Raw genomic sequence first — 17,185 nt, forward strand, 5'->3', positions numbered from 1 at the left:
AAGTAACTAGTAACTAAAGCTGGAACAGATGAATGTAGTGTAGTAACTAAAGTAACTAGTAACTAAAGTAACTAGTAACTAAAGCTGGAACAGATGAATGTAGCGGAGTAACTAAAGTAACTAGTAACTAAAGTAACTAGTAACTAAAGTAACTAGTAACTAAAGCTGGAACAGATGAATGTAGTGGCGTAACTAAAGTAACTAGTAACTAAAGCTGGAACAGATGAATGTAGCGGAGTAACTAAAGTAACTAGTAACTAAAGTAACTAGTAACTAAAGCTGGAACAGATGAATGTAGCGGAGTAACTAAAGTAACTAGTAACTAAAGCTGGAACAGATGAATGTAGCGGAGTAACTAAAGTAACTAGTAACTAAAGCTGGAACAGATGAATGTAGTGGATTAACTAAAGTAACTAGTAACTAAAGTAACTAGTAACTAAAGCTGGAACAGATGAATGTAGCGGAGTAACTAAAGTAACTAGTAACTAAAGCTGGAACAGATGAATGTAGCGGAGTAACTAAAGTAACTAGTAACTAAAGTAACTAGTAACTAAAGCTGGAACAGATGAATGTAGTGGAGTAACTAAAGTAACTAGTAACTAAAGTAACTAGTAACTAAAGCTGGAACAGATGAATGTAGAGGAGTAGAAGTAGAAAGTGGAATGAAGAGAAAAGACTCAAGTACAAGTACCTCAACAGCAGAATTTTTAATAATCAATATGATAATATAATTACAAATATAAACACATGTAATATAAAATACATATAATGTATTATTATTATTATTATTATTATTATTATTATTATTATTATTATTATTATTACTATATTACTATTACTATTATTACTATTATTACTATTATTATTATTATTATTATTATTACTTTACATCAAAAATACAAACTTAAACATATGTTCTTCTATTCAGTTTATGATCTTTACTCTCTGAAGTATTTCTACATTTATTTATATTTAATCAAAGTTTCAGACTGTTAGAAGTTACTGCTCAGTCAGAAATACTTTGTTACTGCTCAGTCAGAAATACTTAGTTACTGCTCAGTCAGAAATACTTCGTTACTTCGTAACTTTGTTAGTCTGTTTAGTTACTTTGTTACTATGTTGGTTACTTAGTTACTTAGATTTTCAGTTTTTAGGGTTGGAGGATCTTCAGATTTGAGTCTTTTTCTCCTAAAAATAGAAACAATCTTTTTGGTTTCCGTGTTTCAGAGCCATGGTTTCAGAGCGGAAGGAAGGGAGGAACTACTTCTGTAAAAAGCGTCTCTGTCAGAACACCACACCGGAAACTACCTGATGAACCTTCTCAATAAAAGACTGGACAGGTCTCTGAACGTTTAAAATGATTTCTAAATGTTACAACACAATACAATATATTATATATATATATATATATATATATATATGCATGTTGTAACATACAGAGAGACACGGTTTGATTATGTTCTATGTGTGCTGTAGCTGATAAATATATTTAATAAAAAACAGTTACGACTTTTATTTTTCCATTCAACAGCGACTGAAGCTTTTATTTTGTCTCTCTGACAGGAAGTTGTAGTTCTCATTGTGTCACATTGATTCTGATCCGCAGTCACTTCACTTTTCTGTCAGCAGCTTGTTTGTGTCCGCGGCATTTTGTTTTATTTGTTTGTTGACGTCACTCTGACGCTGCAGCGGATTACAGTTTAGCACGCGGCTGTTTAACGACTCACAGAGAGTCCGACCGGGACCGGAACTCCGGAACACCGGGACTAGGTGAGTCCATCAGTACAATGATTACACACACACACACACACACACACACAGACACAGACACACACACACACACACACACACACACACACACACACACACACACACACACACACACACACACACACACACACACACACACACACACACACACACACACACACACAAAGACACACACACACACACACACACACACACACACACACACACACACGAACATGTTGAGGTACTTCAGTAAAATTTTCAATGCAGAACTTTTACTGTAACAGAGTATTTTTACAGTGTGGTATTAGTACTTTTACGGCAGTAATCTGAATACTTCTGACTCTGCTAAATGTGACCCGGTTTAATCTGACCTGGATTAAAGTGACCCAGTTTAACCTGACCCAGGTTAAAGTGACCCAGTTTAATCTGACCCAGGTTAAAGTGACCCAGGTTCTGATCCCACGACTGTGACTCAGCGACTTCCCAAATCTTTTCAGGAACAGAAACATGTTGAACTGAAGTCTGAAGTCTTCCCATCAGAACTCAAACATGAGAAACTCTGTCAGAGCTTTCAGCTGCGTCTCCTGGTCTTCTTCCCGCTGTAACAATAATCGCAATATATCAGTATTATAATGAGTATATTTATGTATTTAGACACAGATCTCTGCTGAGTGTAACTGATGTCTGAGACAATAATATCTCAGTACACACTCACACGTCTCAGTACACACTCACACATCTCAGTACACATTCACACATCTCAGTACACACTCACACGTCTCAGTACACATTCACACCTCTCAGTACACATTCACGCGTCTCAGTACACATTCACATATCTTAGTTTCTCTCACATTTACAGATTGTTTTATCACATTTAAAGTATTAAACACAGGTTGAGATCCTGTTACACACATATCTATAAATATCTTTACTACAATAATGGCCCTGTACTAAATAAATACCTCTTTACTACTCACTTTAAGGTTACCACGCCTCATCCAGGTCTCCCAGTGTACCCAGTGTACCCTACCCTAACCCTCCCAGTGTACCCTAACCTACTCCTCCCAGTGTACCCAGTACCCTACCCCTCCCAGTGTACCCTACCCCTCCCAGTGTACCCTAACCTACTCCTCCCAGTGTACCCAGTACCCTACCCCTCCCAGTGTACCCCACCCCTTCCCCTGCCAGTATGAGTGTGCAGCCCCGGAGGATCCGTCTGAAGCCCTGGCTGCTGACCCAGGTGAACAGTGGCAGGTATCCCGGTCTGCAGTGGATCAGTCCAGACCACCGCCTCTTCCAGATCCCCTGGAAACACGCCACACGCCACACGCCGGCCGCAGACGAGGAACACACCATCTTCAAGGTCTGAACATACCAAATATATATATATATATATATATATATAATGAAACTGGTAAACCACAGCCTCGTGGTGCATTTGAAGTTATTGTTAAATGCCCTTTATCATCTGGTGTTTGTTTTTGTCGTTTAACAGATATTTACTAGTGAAATAAGTTATTGTTATTGTTATACATTATTATTAAATCATTTAATGTTGACCATATGGCCTTAGCAATAAACAAGCCGTTCTTTAATGTCACCGACTGTTGTTTAGTACCTTTTATTTCTTTTCTTTTTTTACTTTCTTAAAAAGTATCGGTTCAGGCACCGTTAATTATGTATGCGATTAATTAATCACAGAGTATGTAATTAATTAGATTAAATTTTTTAATCGATTGACAGCCCTAGTGTATATATATATATATATATACACTCACCTAAAGGATTATTAGGAACACCTGTTAAATTTCTCGTTAATGAAATTATCTAATCAACCAATCACATGGCAGCTTCTTCAATGCATTTAGGGGGGTGGTCCAGGTCAAGACAATCTCCTGAACTCCAAACTGAATGTCAGACTGGGAACGAAAGGTGATCTCAGCAACTTTGAGCGTGGCATGGTTGTTGGTGCCAGACGGGCTGGTCTGAGTATTCCACAATCTGCTCAGTTACTGGGATTTTCACGCACAACCATTTCTAGGGTTTATAAAGAAGGGTCTGAAAAAGGAAAAACATCCAGTATGCAGCAGTCCTGGGGGGCGAAAATGCCTTGTTGATGCTAGAGGTTAGAGGAGAATGGGCTGACTGATTCCAGCTGATAGAAGATCAACTTTGACTCAAATAACCACTCGTTACAACCGAGGTATGCAGCAAAGCATGCCTAGTGTTAAAAACATGAATAGGCGACATTTTGTACAGCGCATCCAGACCAGCTGTCTCCAGCCACTCCCCTCATGAAGTCTTGCTGTGTGTCTCGCACAGTCACTTCAGGCTCAGAGGCTACCGTTAGCAGTAGCATGTTGCTGGTGTTCTTGCCTTGGAATTAACTGTACTAATGAAACCGTACAAAACACCACGGCCACACCGCTGTGGAAGCTCCCCGAATGTCATTTATCAGAGTCTGGTTGTTACCCCTGTCTGTGGCAGTCTCATCCACTCCTATAACGGAGCTAACTGGAGCTAACCGCTAACGGCGCTAATCGTTGCTAACAGAGCCTTCAGTTCTCCGTGCCTGTATCCATTAACTGCATCTATCAGCACGAATAAAACCCTTCATTTCATTAAATTGGCTGGACGAGTTTTAAATGACAACTAAAAGAAATGTGCTCAGATAAGATCCTAATGAGTGCTACAGGACATGTAACAGTAGGGCCCCCAAAACACAGATACACTTCACCAAATGAACCCTGATCTAACAAACAAGGTGACCAAGTACTGACTTTAGAGAGCCCTGGTCTGATGTGATTCAACAGGAGTTAGGAGGAAATAGTGTGAGATTAATAATAATATGTCACTTTCTGTGAAGCTTGAGGATTTGTATTCTCAGAAGTTTAATAAATGCTGCTAAGTGCACTAAACTTTATTTTTTCATTGAAAAGTTTATTTGACATTTATTTTTCTTCTTACCTGTTTCGTTTATTTAATATATTTTTCATACTTTATACAATATACAGTATGTTTTTACATTATACATTTTTAATTGAAGTATACAAGTGTAGATTAGTGAAGTGTTCAATAAATGTTTTTGTTGAGAAATTCTGTGTATATTAGTGTTACATTTTATCTTTCAAATAGAGGTTTAAAAACAAGCATGTATCGGCCAAATATCGGCCAAAATAATAAATAAACATTGGCTGACCCTGATTTCTAAAGATCGGCATCGGCATCGGCCAGAGAAAACCCATATCGGTCGACCTCTACTTGTTACCACTGGGCAGGCTGATGGTGGGGGTGTAATGGTGTGGGGGATCCATCATGCCTTGTTACCACTGGGCAGGCTGGTGGTGGGGGTGTAATGGTGTGGGGGATCCATCATGCCTTGTTACCACTGGGCAGGCTGGTGGTGGGGGTGTAATGGTGTGGGGGATCCATCATGCCTTGTTACCACTGGGCAGGCTGGTGGTGGGGGTGTAATGGTGTGGGGGACCCATCATGCCTTGTTACCACTGGGCAGGCTGCTGGTGGTGGGGGTGTAATGGTGTGGGGGATCCATCATGCCTTGTTACCACTGGGCAGGCTGGTGGTGGTGGGGGTGTAATGGTGTGGGGGATCCATCATGCCTTGTTACCACTGGGCAGGCTGGTGGTGGTGGTGGTGTAATGGTGTGGGGGATCCATCATGCCTTGTTACCACTGGGCAGGCTGGTGGTGGTGGTGGTGGTGTAATGGTGTGGGGGATCCATCATGCCTTGTTACCACTGGGCAGGGTGGTGGTGGTGGTGGTGTAATGGTGTGGGGGATCCATCATGCCTTGTTACCACTGGGCAAGCTGCTGGTGGTGGGGGTGTAATGGTGTGGGGGATCCATCATGCCTTGTTACCACTGGGCAGGCTGGTGGTGGTGGTGGTGGTGTAATGGTGTGGGGGATCCATCATGCCTTGTTACCACTGGGCAGGCTGGTGGTGGTGGTGGTGTAATGGTGTGGGGATCCATCATGCCTTGTTACCATGGGCAAGCTGCGGTGGTGGTGGTGGGGGGTGTAATGGTGTGGGGGATCCATCATGCCTTGTTACCACTGGGCAGGCTGGTGGTGGTGGTGGTGTAATGGTGTGGGGGATCCATCATGCCTTGTTACCACTGGGCAGGCTGGTGGTGGTGGTGGTGGGGGTGTAATGGTGTGGGGGATCCATCATGCCTTGTTACCACTGGGCAGGCTGGTGGTGGTGGGGGTGTAATGGTGTGGGGGATCCCATCATGCCTTGTTACCACTGGGCAGGCTGGTGGTGGTGGTGTAATGGTGTGGGGATCCATCATGCCTTGTTACCACTGGGCAGGCTGGTGGTGGTGGGGGTGTAATGGTGTGGGGGATCCCATCATGCCTTGTTACCACTGGGCAGGCTGGTGGTGGTGGGGGTGTACGGTGTGGGGATCCATCATGCCTTGTTACCACTCGGGCAGGCTGTGTGGTGGTGGGGGTGTAATGGTGTGGGGGATCCATCATGCCTTGTTACCACTCGGGCAGGCTGGTGGTGGTGGTGGTGTAATGGTGTGGGGATCCATCATGCCTTGTTACCACTGGGCAGGCTGGTGGTGGTGGTGGTGGGGGTGTAATGGTGTGGGGGATCCATCATGCCTTGTTACCACTGGGCAAGGCTGCGTGGTGATGGTGGGGGTGTAATGGTGTGATCCATCATGCCTTGTTACCACTGGGCAGGCTGCTGGTGGTGGGGGGGTGTAATGGTGTGGGGGATCCCATCATGCCTTGTTACCACTGGGCAGGCTGGTGGTGGTGGGGGGGTGTAATGGTGTGGGGGATCCATCATGCCTTGTTACCACTGGGCAGGCTGGTGGTGGTGGGGGGTGTAATGGTGTGGGGGACCCATCATGCCTTGTTACCACTGGGCAGGCTGCTGGTGGTGGGGGTGTAATGGTGTGGGGGGATCCATCATGCCTTGTTACCACTGGGCAGGCTGGTGGTGGTGGGGGTGTAATGGTGTGGGGGATCCATCATGCCTTGTTACCACTGGGCAGGCTGGTGGTGGTGGGGGGTGTAATGGTGTGGGGGATCCATCATGCCTTGTTACCACTGGGCAGGCTGGTGGTGGTGGTGGTGGTGTAATGGTGTGGGGGATCCATCATGCCTTGTTACCACTGGGCAGGCTGGTGGTGGTGGTGGTGGGGGTGTAATGGTGTGGGGGATCCATCATGCCTTGTTACCACTGGGCAGGCTGCTGGTGGTGGGGGGTGTAATGGTGTGGGGGGATCCATCATGCCTTGTTACCACTGGGCAGGCTGGTGGTGGTGGTGGTGTAATGGTGTGGGGGATCCATCATGCCTTGTTACCACTGGGCAGGCTGGTGGTGGTGGGGGGTGTAATGGTGTGGGGGATCCATCATGCCTTGTTACCATTGGGCAAGCTGCTGGTGGTGGGGGTGTAATGGTGTGGGGGATCCATCATGCCTTGTTACCACTGGGCAGGCTGGTTGTGGGGGTGTAATGGTGTGGGGGACCCATCATGCCTTGTTACCACTGGGCAGGCTGGTGGTGGTGGGGGTGTAATGGTGTGGGGGATCCATCATGCCTTGTTACCACTGGGCAGGCTGGTGGTGGTGGGGGTGTAATGGTGTGGGGGATCCATCATGCCTTGTTACCACTGGGCAGGCTGGTTGTGGGGGGTGTAATGGTGTGGGGGGACCCATCATGCCTTGTTACCACTGGGCAGGCTGCTGGTGGTGGGGGTGTAATGGTGTGGGGGATCCATCATGCCTTGTTACCACTGGGCAGGCTGGTGGTGGTGGGGGGTGTAATGGTGTGGGGGATCCATCATGCCTTGTTACCACTGGGCAGGCTGGTGGTGGTGGTGGTGTAATGGTGTGGGGGATCCATCATGCCTTGTTACCACTGGGCAGGCTGGTGGTGGTGGTGTAATGGTGTGGGGGATCCATCATGCCTTGTTACCACTGGGCAGGCTGGTGGTGGTGGTGGTGGGGGTGTAATGGTGTGGGGGATCCATCATGCCTTGTTACCACTGGGCAAGCTGCTGGTGGTTGGGGTGTAATGGTGTGGGGAACCCCTTTCACCTTCAGAACTGCCTTAATTCTTCGTGGCATTGATTCAACAAGGTGCTGGAAGCATTCTTTAGAAATGTTGGCCCATATTGATAGGAACAAACACGGCATTAGCATGGTGTTCCTAATAATCCTTTAGGTGAGTGTGTGTGTATATATATCTGTCTCTCAGAGACAGACAGAGAGACAGGCAGACAGAGAGACAGACAGACAGACAGAGACAGGCAGACAGAGAGACAGACAGACAGAGACAGGCATACAGACAGACAGTATATGAACCCGTCTCTCTCTCTGTGTCTGCAGGCGTGGGCCGTGGAGACGGGGAAGTACCAGGATGGCGTGGATGAACCCGACCCTGCCAAGTGGAAAGCTAACCTCCGCTGCGCTCTGAACAAAAGCCGAGAGTTTCAGCTGAAATACGACGGCACCAAAGAAACACCGGTCCAGCCCTACAAGATCTACGAGGTCTGTGAGCAGAGCGGGAACACAGGTGAGATATATATACCATATAAACGGTAGGTTTATTTGATATATTCATCGCTTCACACAGGTGAGATATATATATACCATATAAATGATAGGTTTACCTGTATATTCATCACTTCACACAGGTGAGATATATATACCATATAAATGGTAGGTTTACCTGTATATTCATCACTTCACACAGGTGAGATATATATACCATATAAATGGTAGGTTTACCTGTATATTCATCACTTCACACAGGTGAGATATATATACCATATAAACAGTAGGTTTACCTGTATATTCATCACTTCACACAGGTGAGATATATATACCATATAAATGGTAGGTTTACCTGATATTTTCATCACTTCACACAGGTGAGATATATATACCATATAAATGGTAGGTTTACCTGTATATTCATCACTTCACACAGGTGAGATATATATACACCATATAAATGGTAGGTTTATCTGATATTTTCATCGCTTCACACACACGCACGCACGCACGCATGCACATGCATACACACACACATACACGCATGCACACACACACACACACACACACACATACATGCATACACACACACACACACACACACACATTACAGCTGGATTTACATCTGTAAAGTATCTGCTTGTAAACTCAGATTTTATCAAACTTAATTATTAAAACTTGCCAGAGGATATGAGCTGATATGTGTCTGTGTATCTTTATGATTTAATAATGAGTATTCATAGTTTATTCTGACTTATATATGATATGATATATGTGTCTGTGTACTAACTTTAGTTGCCAGGGTTTAGACATTAATGGCTGTGTGTTGAGTTATTTTGAGAGGACGGCACATTTACTCTGTTATACAAGCTGTACTCTTCATACTTTACATTGGAGCAAAGGCTCATTTCTTCAGTGTTGTCCCATTAAAAGATATAATAAAATATTTACTAAAATGTGAGGGGTGTACTCACTTTTGTGAGATACTGTGTGTGTCTGTGTATCTTTATGATTTAATAATGAGTATTGACCGTGTTTCCTGTTTCAGACGGAGCGGATGAGGATGACGAGGAGGTGAGGAACACAATGTGTGAAAAATATAAACTCATGTCTCCTTTTATCAGCTGACTGACAACAACAATGTGTTTTATTCTCAGATGCCGAATCTGATGGAGCTCACAATCAGTAAGTCCAAAGTTTAGTTCACCGTCTCCATGGAAACAGCCTGTAAGCCAAATGTTGTGGCTCCTTCCACTGTTGTCATGGCGCTGGGCAATTCATCTAAATCTTAATCCGGATTATGATTTCAGCTCCTATCGATCATTAAAATAGTCATTTTAATTAGGTTTAATTAGTGCTGTCAGTTAAATGCGTTATTAACGCCGTACATTTTTTTATCGTGAGATTAACGTTCTTTTTGGCCTAGCAAACTTTTTTCACATGCTGTTGCAACAACTAGTAACGTTAGAAAAACTACAACACCACACCGGATCTAGCTAGACCGGAAACAAAACAACAGGCACACACTTGTTTGGGCTTGCGAGCCGGCCAAAGAGTAGTAGGCTAACGTTACGTTTTGAGTGGATGGCGAGCGCAAGACGCCAAAATGGATGCCAATAAGATTCTGAATAGAAAGTTTACTTTTAAAAAGTTGCCAAATGGTTCCATTGACAAGACCAAAGTGATCTGTGTGTTCTGTTGTTGTGAGCTGAGCTATCGTCGCAGCACGTCCAGTCTGAAATACCACTTGATGGCCAAGCACACAGCTGATGGCCAAGCACCCAGCTGATGGTCAATTCTCCGCCCCCTCATCAAAGCCAGGCGACAATGGATGACTTCAGACCATAGACTGTATATTAATATTAACAGTCTATGCTTCAGACAGGGGCACATAGATACCACAACTAAGAACAAACTTAAAAAAACATTTGCACAAAGCAAGCCGATCTACTTTTCCATGTTGATAAGAGCATTAAAATGAGAAAAAATAATGGGCCAAAAAGAAATCAAGGATTTACAATAGATAAAAAAAGTGTGATTAATTGTGATTTAACTATTTTAATCGTTTGACAGCACTAGTTTAATTAGGTTTATTTTAGGGCTGTCAACGTTAACGCGTTAATCGTGATGTGATTAAGGGCCGACGCAACGCGATTACATTTTTTTAGTCGCATTAATTTTTATTAATGTATTTCCACAGCAGCAATAACTCTGAATGGAGCTTTTTATTTTACAAAACTCCCAGACGGCTCGTAGACAAGTCTAAACCATATGCACGTTGTGTAAAGCTGAATTAAAATATCACCGAAGCACGTCCAGCTGGAGCTACCAGCTACGAGCTAAGCACAGTAGTACAGTTAACGTGATGCTACCCACTAGCGGGATAAACGGGTAGCAACTAACTGCAGACCTGTCAGCATCGTAGAGGATTCGGGTCTTAAAGACGTACTACGGTTGACCTGTCTCGTTGCCGTCGAGGGGGACAGTAGTTTCACCACACACAGCCTGTACTCCACGGAGAAAGCAGCCACACTGCTGCAAGGTGCTGCAAACGCTGTCTCATTAACCGCTGATCACTGGACATCAGTGAGGAATCTACATTATTTAGGAGTTACTAAACACTAGATTGACTCTAGTAAGGATAGGGATTTTTAGTTTTTTAGTTAGGTACTTGGAGGAATTGTGCAATAATGACAGATTTACACGTTTCTTTTGTTTACAGTAAATAAATAATTACAAATCTTAAAATCAAGTTCATAAAGTAACTTTCTTTTCATCATTCATTTGATTCCCAGTTAAGATCCTCTGGTAAGAACGGCTTTCCATTGTTATGTACTTAAAAACTGTTCTGAAATGCTAAATAATAGAATTTTAATCATGTGATAAAATATGCGATTAATCGACAGCTATAGAACTTCAGTGATTAATCGCGATTAAAAATTTGTAATCGTTTGACAGCCCTAGTTTATGTTTAATTAGGTTTATTTAGGTTTTGCAGATAAACTCTTTGTCTGAGTGCAACATCTTTTCAAGACAATCAGTAAATGATTAAATAATCCTGATTTCAATATTAACCAAAATAACCGTGATTATGACAAATATTTTATTAATTTCATGTTGTTTGAGTACAAACACACTTCAGTAAAATGTTTAATTAAACCCAGGTAGCGTTACTCGGTAAATACTTCTCTTCTTTGAATCCACGCTGATTCTCCGTTACACGGTCGACAAGTTAGCATCCTGGGTGGTGTTAAAAAGTCTCAACTTTACCCCATAGAACCCTGGGTTCCTGTGTAATGTGATGATGTCATGTGATGATGTAATGTGATGATGTCATGTGATGATGTCATGTCCCCCCAGACACCCGGCCCAGGGACCCCCCCTCCTTCAGCTTCGCGACCCACACAGACGTCCGACCCTTCAGTCTGTCCTCCGACGGGACGTTTGGTCCCGTGACCCCGGGCCTCCCTGTGACCCCTGACCTCCAGGCTCAGGGTGGGGTGGGGGGTGGGCAGGGCTTCGTCTCTCTGCCCCCCCCGGCTGAGTCCGCCCCCCCTGGCCCCGCCCCCATGGAGGCCAGCAGCATGGAGGATGTCCAGAACCAAACGCACTGCAAGTACGACCTGCTGAGCAGCGTCCCGCGTGAGTAACTGTTCCCGTGGCCGTGTGTGCAGACGAACAGCTCTGTGTCCTGGCAGTGTGTGCAGACGAACAGATTATTTCTCTTCATTTTCACGTCTGAGTTGATTATTTAAAGGCCCCACATTGTAAAAGAGAGATGTTCATGTCTGTTGATTATAAAGCAGGTGGAGGTGCTTCATGAATACAGTGAAAGTATCTCAGAGTACACAGAGTATCAGAGTACACAGAATATCAGAGTACACAGAGTTTCAGAGTATTGCGGGACTTCCGTACGCTGTGATGTCACAGCTAAACTATTTCTGGGTAGAAAGTGCCGTTACAGTCATTCCCCGACTGAGCACAGCTGCTGAAGACTGGGATACGCTGACCAATCAGAGCAGACTGGGCTTTTTCTTAAAGAGACAGGCGCTTGTGATTACAGGAATATTCAGACAGGATGAGGAAATACAGTTTCTTTTGAACATTAAAGCATGTAAACACATTAACGTGTCACATTAAGTAAATGTGTTGCCGTAGTAACAGCTATAGTACCTGTGTTGCCGTAGTGACAGCTGCAGTACCTGTGTGTTGCTGTAGTAACAGCTGTAGTACCTGTGTGTTGCCGTAGTAACAGCGGTAGTACCTGTGTGTTGCCGTAGTGACGGACCTGGAGCTGAAGTTCCAGTACCGCGGCCGGCCCATGGGCTGTCTGACCGTCAGTAACCCCCAGGGCTGCCGGCTGTTCTTCGGGCTGCTGGAGCCGAGCCCGGGCCAGGTGGACCTGCTCGGGCCCGTCAGCCTGCAGCAGGTCCGCTTCCCCGGCACCGCCGACCTCCAGAACCACAAGCAGAAGTTCTACACGGACGCCCTGCTGGATGTCATGGAGCGCGGCCTGATCCTGGAGATCTGGCAGCAGGACATCTACGCCGTGCGCCTCTGCCAGTGCAAGGTGTTCTGGTCCGGCCCGGGGGTGTCCGAACACGGAGGCCCAAACCCCATGGAGCGGGAGAAGAAGATCAAAGTGTTCAGCCTCAACGACTTCCTGCAAGGTGACCAATCACTGAGCCCGAAATCACCTACACACAGCTGCACACATCCATCCATTAAATACCAACTATTAGATTAATCTCCAACTGTTATAATAATCTAATATTCTAATAATCTAATAATCTGTTCTAATCCTGATTCTGATCCTGATCCAGGTTTTAGAGACCAAACAACTCCTCCATTAATCCAGAAGAGAATCCACACATTAATTTACCATGAACGTAGTTGCATCGTTGAATGCAAATCTGTCCTCTGTCCTCAGGGCTGATCCTGTCCCATGAGGACTAATGGTCTTGGTGTCCTCTGTCCTCAGGGCTGACCCTGTCCCATGAGGACTAATGGTCTTGGTGTCCTCTGTCCTCAGGGCTGATCCTGTCCCATGAGGACTAATGGTCTTGGTGTCCTCTGTCCTCAGGGCTGATCCTGTCCCATGAGGACTAATGGTCTTGGTGTCCTCTGTCCTCAGGGCTGATCCTGTCCCATGAGGACTAATGGTCTTGGTGTCCTCTGTCCTCAGGGCTGATCCTGTCCCATGAGGACTAATGGTCTTGGTGTCTTCTGTCCTCAGGGCTGATCCTGTCCCATGAGGACTAATGGTCTTGGTGTCTTCTGTCCTCAGGGCTGATCCTGTCCCATGAGGACTAATGGTCTTGGTGTCTTCTGTCCTCAGGGCTGATCCTGTTCCACAGAGGGGAAACTGAGAGCCCGCCCCCCTTCGACATCTTCTTCTGCTTTGGAGAGGATTGGCCCGACAAGAAACCCAAAGAGAAGAAGCTCATCATCGTGCAGGTCGTAAAACACAGAAGAAGCACTCTTCCTCATCTCGTCTTCCTCTTCTCCTCTTCCTCATCTCCTCGTCTCCTCTTCCTCGTCTCCTCGTCTCCTCTTCCTCATCTCCTCTTCCTCTTCTCCTCTTCCTTGTCTCCTCTTCCTCATCTCCTCGTCTCCTCTTCCTCGTCTCCTCTTCCTCGTCTCCTCTTCCTCATCCCCTCTTCCTCGTCTCCTCTTCCTCGTCTCCTCTTCCTCCTCTTCCTCGTCTCTTCTTCCTCGTCTCTTCTTCCTCATCTCCTCTTCCTCCTCTCCTCGTCTCCTCTTCCTCGTCTCCTCTTCCTCCTCTCTTCTTCCTCGTCTCCTCTTCCTCCTCTCCTCTTCCTCATCTCCTCTTCCTCATCTCCTCATCTCCTCTTCTTCATCTCCTCTTCCTCATCTCCTCTTCGAGCTGAAAACAATCCACAGATTGTGTTTGGGTCTGATTATCATCGACCAACAACTTCCTCTGAATTTGGGATTATTAATGCATGTTATGATTTAAGAGAGAAATTAATCGTAGTGAGCTTCTTCTTGTCTCCAGTTAAACCGCCTTGAAACGTGTTGAACACTCTGCTGATTGGCTGTCTGCAGACACGTCTCTGTTGATTAGCTGTCTGCACACACGTCTCTGCTGATTGGCTGTCAGCTAGAGTCTGGCAGAGCAGAGAGCTCACAGCAGGGTGTTCAACACCCCCCCATTTCAGTTTAAATAAACAGGTTGCTACGTGTTGTCGAGCTGAACGTGGTCCTGGTTTAACCTGGTTCTGGTTCTGGTTTAACCTTGTTCTGGTTGTGCCCAGGTGGTGCCGGTGGTGGCCCGGATCCTGACGGAGATGTTCTCGGGAGAGCTGAGCTGGTCCACTGACAGCATCCGTCTGCAGATCTCTAACCCCGACGTCAAGGACCAGACCGTGGAGCAGTTCAAGGAGCTGCAGAGGCTGCTGCAGAGCCAGCACATCCAGGGGCCCTGGGCCCCCGCCGGGCCCTGAACGCACCATCCCAGGGACTTTATATATATATTATATATATATTATATATATATATGCTATATATATATATATATTATATATATATATATATATATATATATTTTATATATATATTATATATATATATTATATATATATATATATTATATATATATATATATATATATATATATAGGATATACGTATGTATCTGTGTAGCTGTGTGACTCCTCAGTTCTTCTCTTTAACGCGACTACACATTAAACTCTGAAGTTCAGAATAACGTGGAAGTTTGTTCTGGAAGTTCTGGATTTTTCCATGTTTCCGTCCCTGGGAGTTTGATCTAAAACAGGTTTTATTAATATTAACAGTCCTTTAACATCTGTGTTCAGGATTTCAATAAACAGCTGCAGTATTCTTTCATACACCAGCTTTCCTTTTTACACTTTTACTTACTGGGAAATACGCAGTATTATTACGCAGTATTATTACGCAGTATTATAGTATTGTGTGTAAATATATCTATGAACCAAAAGGTGAAAATATATCTTCTGGGTCGGAGATGTGTAACATTTGAGCGTTGTTTAGTAATACTTCTCGTCACCACGTCGTCATTTTTTAAACTAATTGAATTGATTTTGACAAATTGATTGAATATAAATCAGAAGATTAACTGATAATGAAAATAATCAACTGTTGCAGCGCTACAAGAAACATTAAAATGTGTTCGACAGATTAACACACAATGTTCTGATATATATATATATATATACACATGTGTGGGGCTGTCAAATGATTAATTATTTTTAATCGTGATTAATCGCTGAATTTCTATATTTAATCGCGATTAATCACATTTTATCACATGATTAATATTCTATTATTTTGCATTTCAGAACAGTTTTTAAGTACATAATAACAATGAAAGCCGTTCTTACCAGAGGATCTTAACTGGGAATCAAATGAATGCAAAGAAAGTGACTTTATGAAGTTGACTTTAAGATTTGTAATTATTTATTTACTGTAAACAAAATAAAAATGTGTGAATCTGTCATTATTGCACCATTCCTCCAAGTCCCGAACTAAAAACTAAAGATCCCTGTCCTTACTAGAGTCCATCTAGTGTTTAGTAACTCCTAAATAATGTAGATTCCTCACTGACGTCCAGTGATCAGCGGTTAATGAGACAGCGTTTGCAGCACCTTGCAGCAGTTCCTGTGTGGCTGCTTTCTCCGTGGAGTACAGGCTGTGTGGGGCTGCTGTCCCCCTCGACGGCAACGAGACGGGTCAGGTGAAACCACTGTCCCCCTCGACGGCCATGTGTAAGACGGGTCAGGTGAGACTACTGTCCCCCTCGACGGCCATGAGACGGGTCAGGTGAGACTACTGTCCCCCTCGACGGCCATGTATAAGACGGGTCAGATGAGACTACTGTCCCCCTCGACGGCCATGTATAAGACGGGTCAGAACATGTAGCACTTCTTTAAGACCCGTGTCCTCTACGATGCTGACAGGACTGCAGTTAGTTGCCACCCATTTTGCAAGAGCTGTAGTAATTTATTTGGATTTGGTTTCATCAACAGGTCGGCTAGTAGCACTCTCCAAAATACTGCTTTGCTTGAGCCTGCTAGCATCATAGCATATGGCTTTCAACTTGTCTACGAGCCGTCCGGGAGTTTAGGAAAATAAGCTCCATTCAGAGTTATTGCTGCTGTGTTTCCCCATCATGCTGCAGCCTGCAGCAGCAGGATGTGTTAGGAGGAAGTGGCAGCTTGATGAGAAGTAACGGTGCTGCAAAGGGTCAAAATAGTAGCCTGTGCCCAGTGAAGTGTAAAATAAATTAATAAATGGTGGCATGCGATTAAAAAAAAATGAACGTGTTATGCCTGGCCCTTAATCGCATCGCGATAATTGTAATGCCGACAGCCCTAATATATATATACACATACACACACAGCTAAAAAAGAAACGTCCTCTCACTTTCAACTGCTTTTATTTTCAGCCAACTTAACATGCGTAAAACTTTGTATAAATATATACACACATACAGGTGCTGGTCATATAATTAGAATATCATGAAAGTTGATTTATTTCAGTAATTCCATTCAAAAAGTGAACTTTGTAGATTATATTCATTCATTCCACACAGACTGATATATTTCAAATGTTCATTTCTTTTAATTGTGATGATTATAACTGACAACTAATGAAAACCCCAAATTCAGTATCTCAGAAAATTAGAATATTACTTAAGACTAATACAAAAAAAGGATTTTTAGAAATGTTGGCCAACTGAAAAAGTATAAACATGAAAAGTATGAGCATGTACAGCACTCAGTACTTAGTTGGGGCTCCTTTTGCCTGAATGACTGCAGCAGTGCGGCGTGGCATGGAGTGGATCAGTCTGTGGCACTGCTCAGGTGTTAGGAGAGCCCAGGTTGCTCCG

The 17,185-nt window shown here is 44.3% G+C and overlaps 1 protein-coding gene across 1 annotated transcript; it reads left to right on the top strand.

Moving 5' to 3' along the window:
- The first annotated feature begins 1,593 nt into the window (after positions 1–1,593).
- On the top strand, positions 1,594–14,796 carry irf5 (interferon regulatory factor 5). The gene is made up of 9 exons (XM_078273366.1): positions 1,594–1,770; positions 2,739–3,118; positions 8,126–8,312; positions 9,342–9,367; positions 9,451–9,478; positions 11,654–11,935; positions 12,574–12,963; positions 13,632–13,750; positions 14,572–14,796. Exons 2-9 carry the CDS (start codon positions 2,945–2,947, stop codon positions 14,758–14,760), a joined length of 1,395 nt encoding a protein of 464 aa, XP_078129492.1. The 5' UTR covers positions 1,594–1,770; positions 2,739–2,944; the 3' UTR covers positions 14,761–14,796.
- Positions 14,797–17,185: the final 2,389 nt, after the last annotated feature.

This window comes from Sander vitreus, chromosome 17 (genome assembly GCF_031162955.1).
Source record: "Sander vitreus isolate 19-12246 chromosome 17, sanVit1, whole genome shotgun sequence".
Lineage (NCBI taxonomy): Eukaryota > Metazoa > Chordata > Actinopteri > Perciformes > Percidae > Sander > Sander vitreus.

What these genes read in the sequence shown, in the direction of transcription:
- irf5 (XM_078273366.1), top strand. Translation starts at nt 2,945, where the DNA reads ATGAGTGTGCAGCCCCGGAGGATCCGTCTGAAGCCCTGGCTGCTGACC. An exon ending in CGGATGAGGATGACGAGGAG is followed by an intron (nt 9,368 to 9,450) that starts GTGAGGAACACA and finishes TTTTATTCTCAG; the next exon opens with ATGCCGAATCTGATGGAGCT. An exon ending in TCTGATGGAGCTCACAATCA is followed by an intron (nt 9,479 to 11,653) that starts GTAAGTCCAAAG and finishes ATGTCCCCCCAG; the next exon opens with ACACCCGGCCCAGGGACCCC.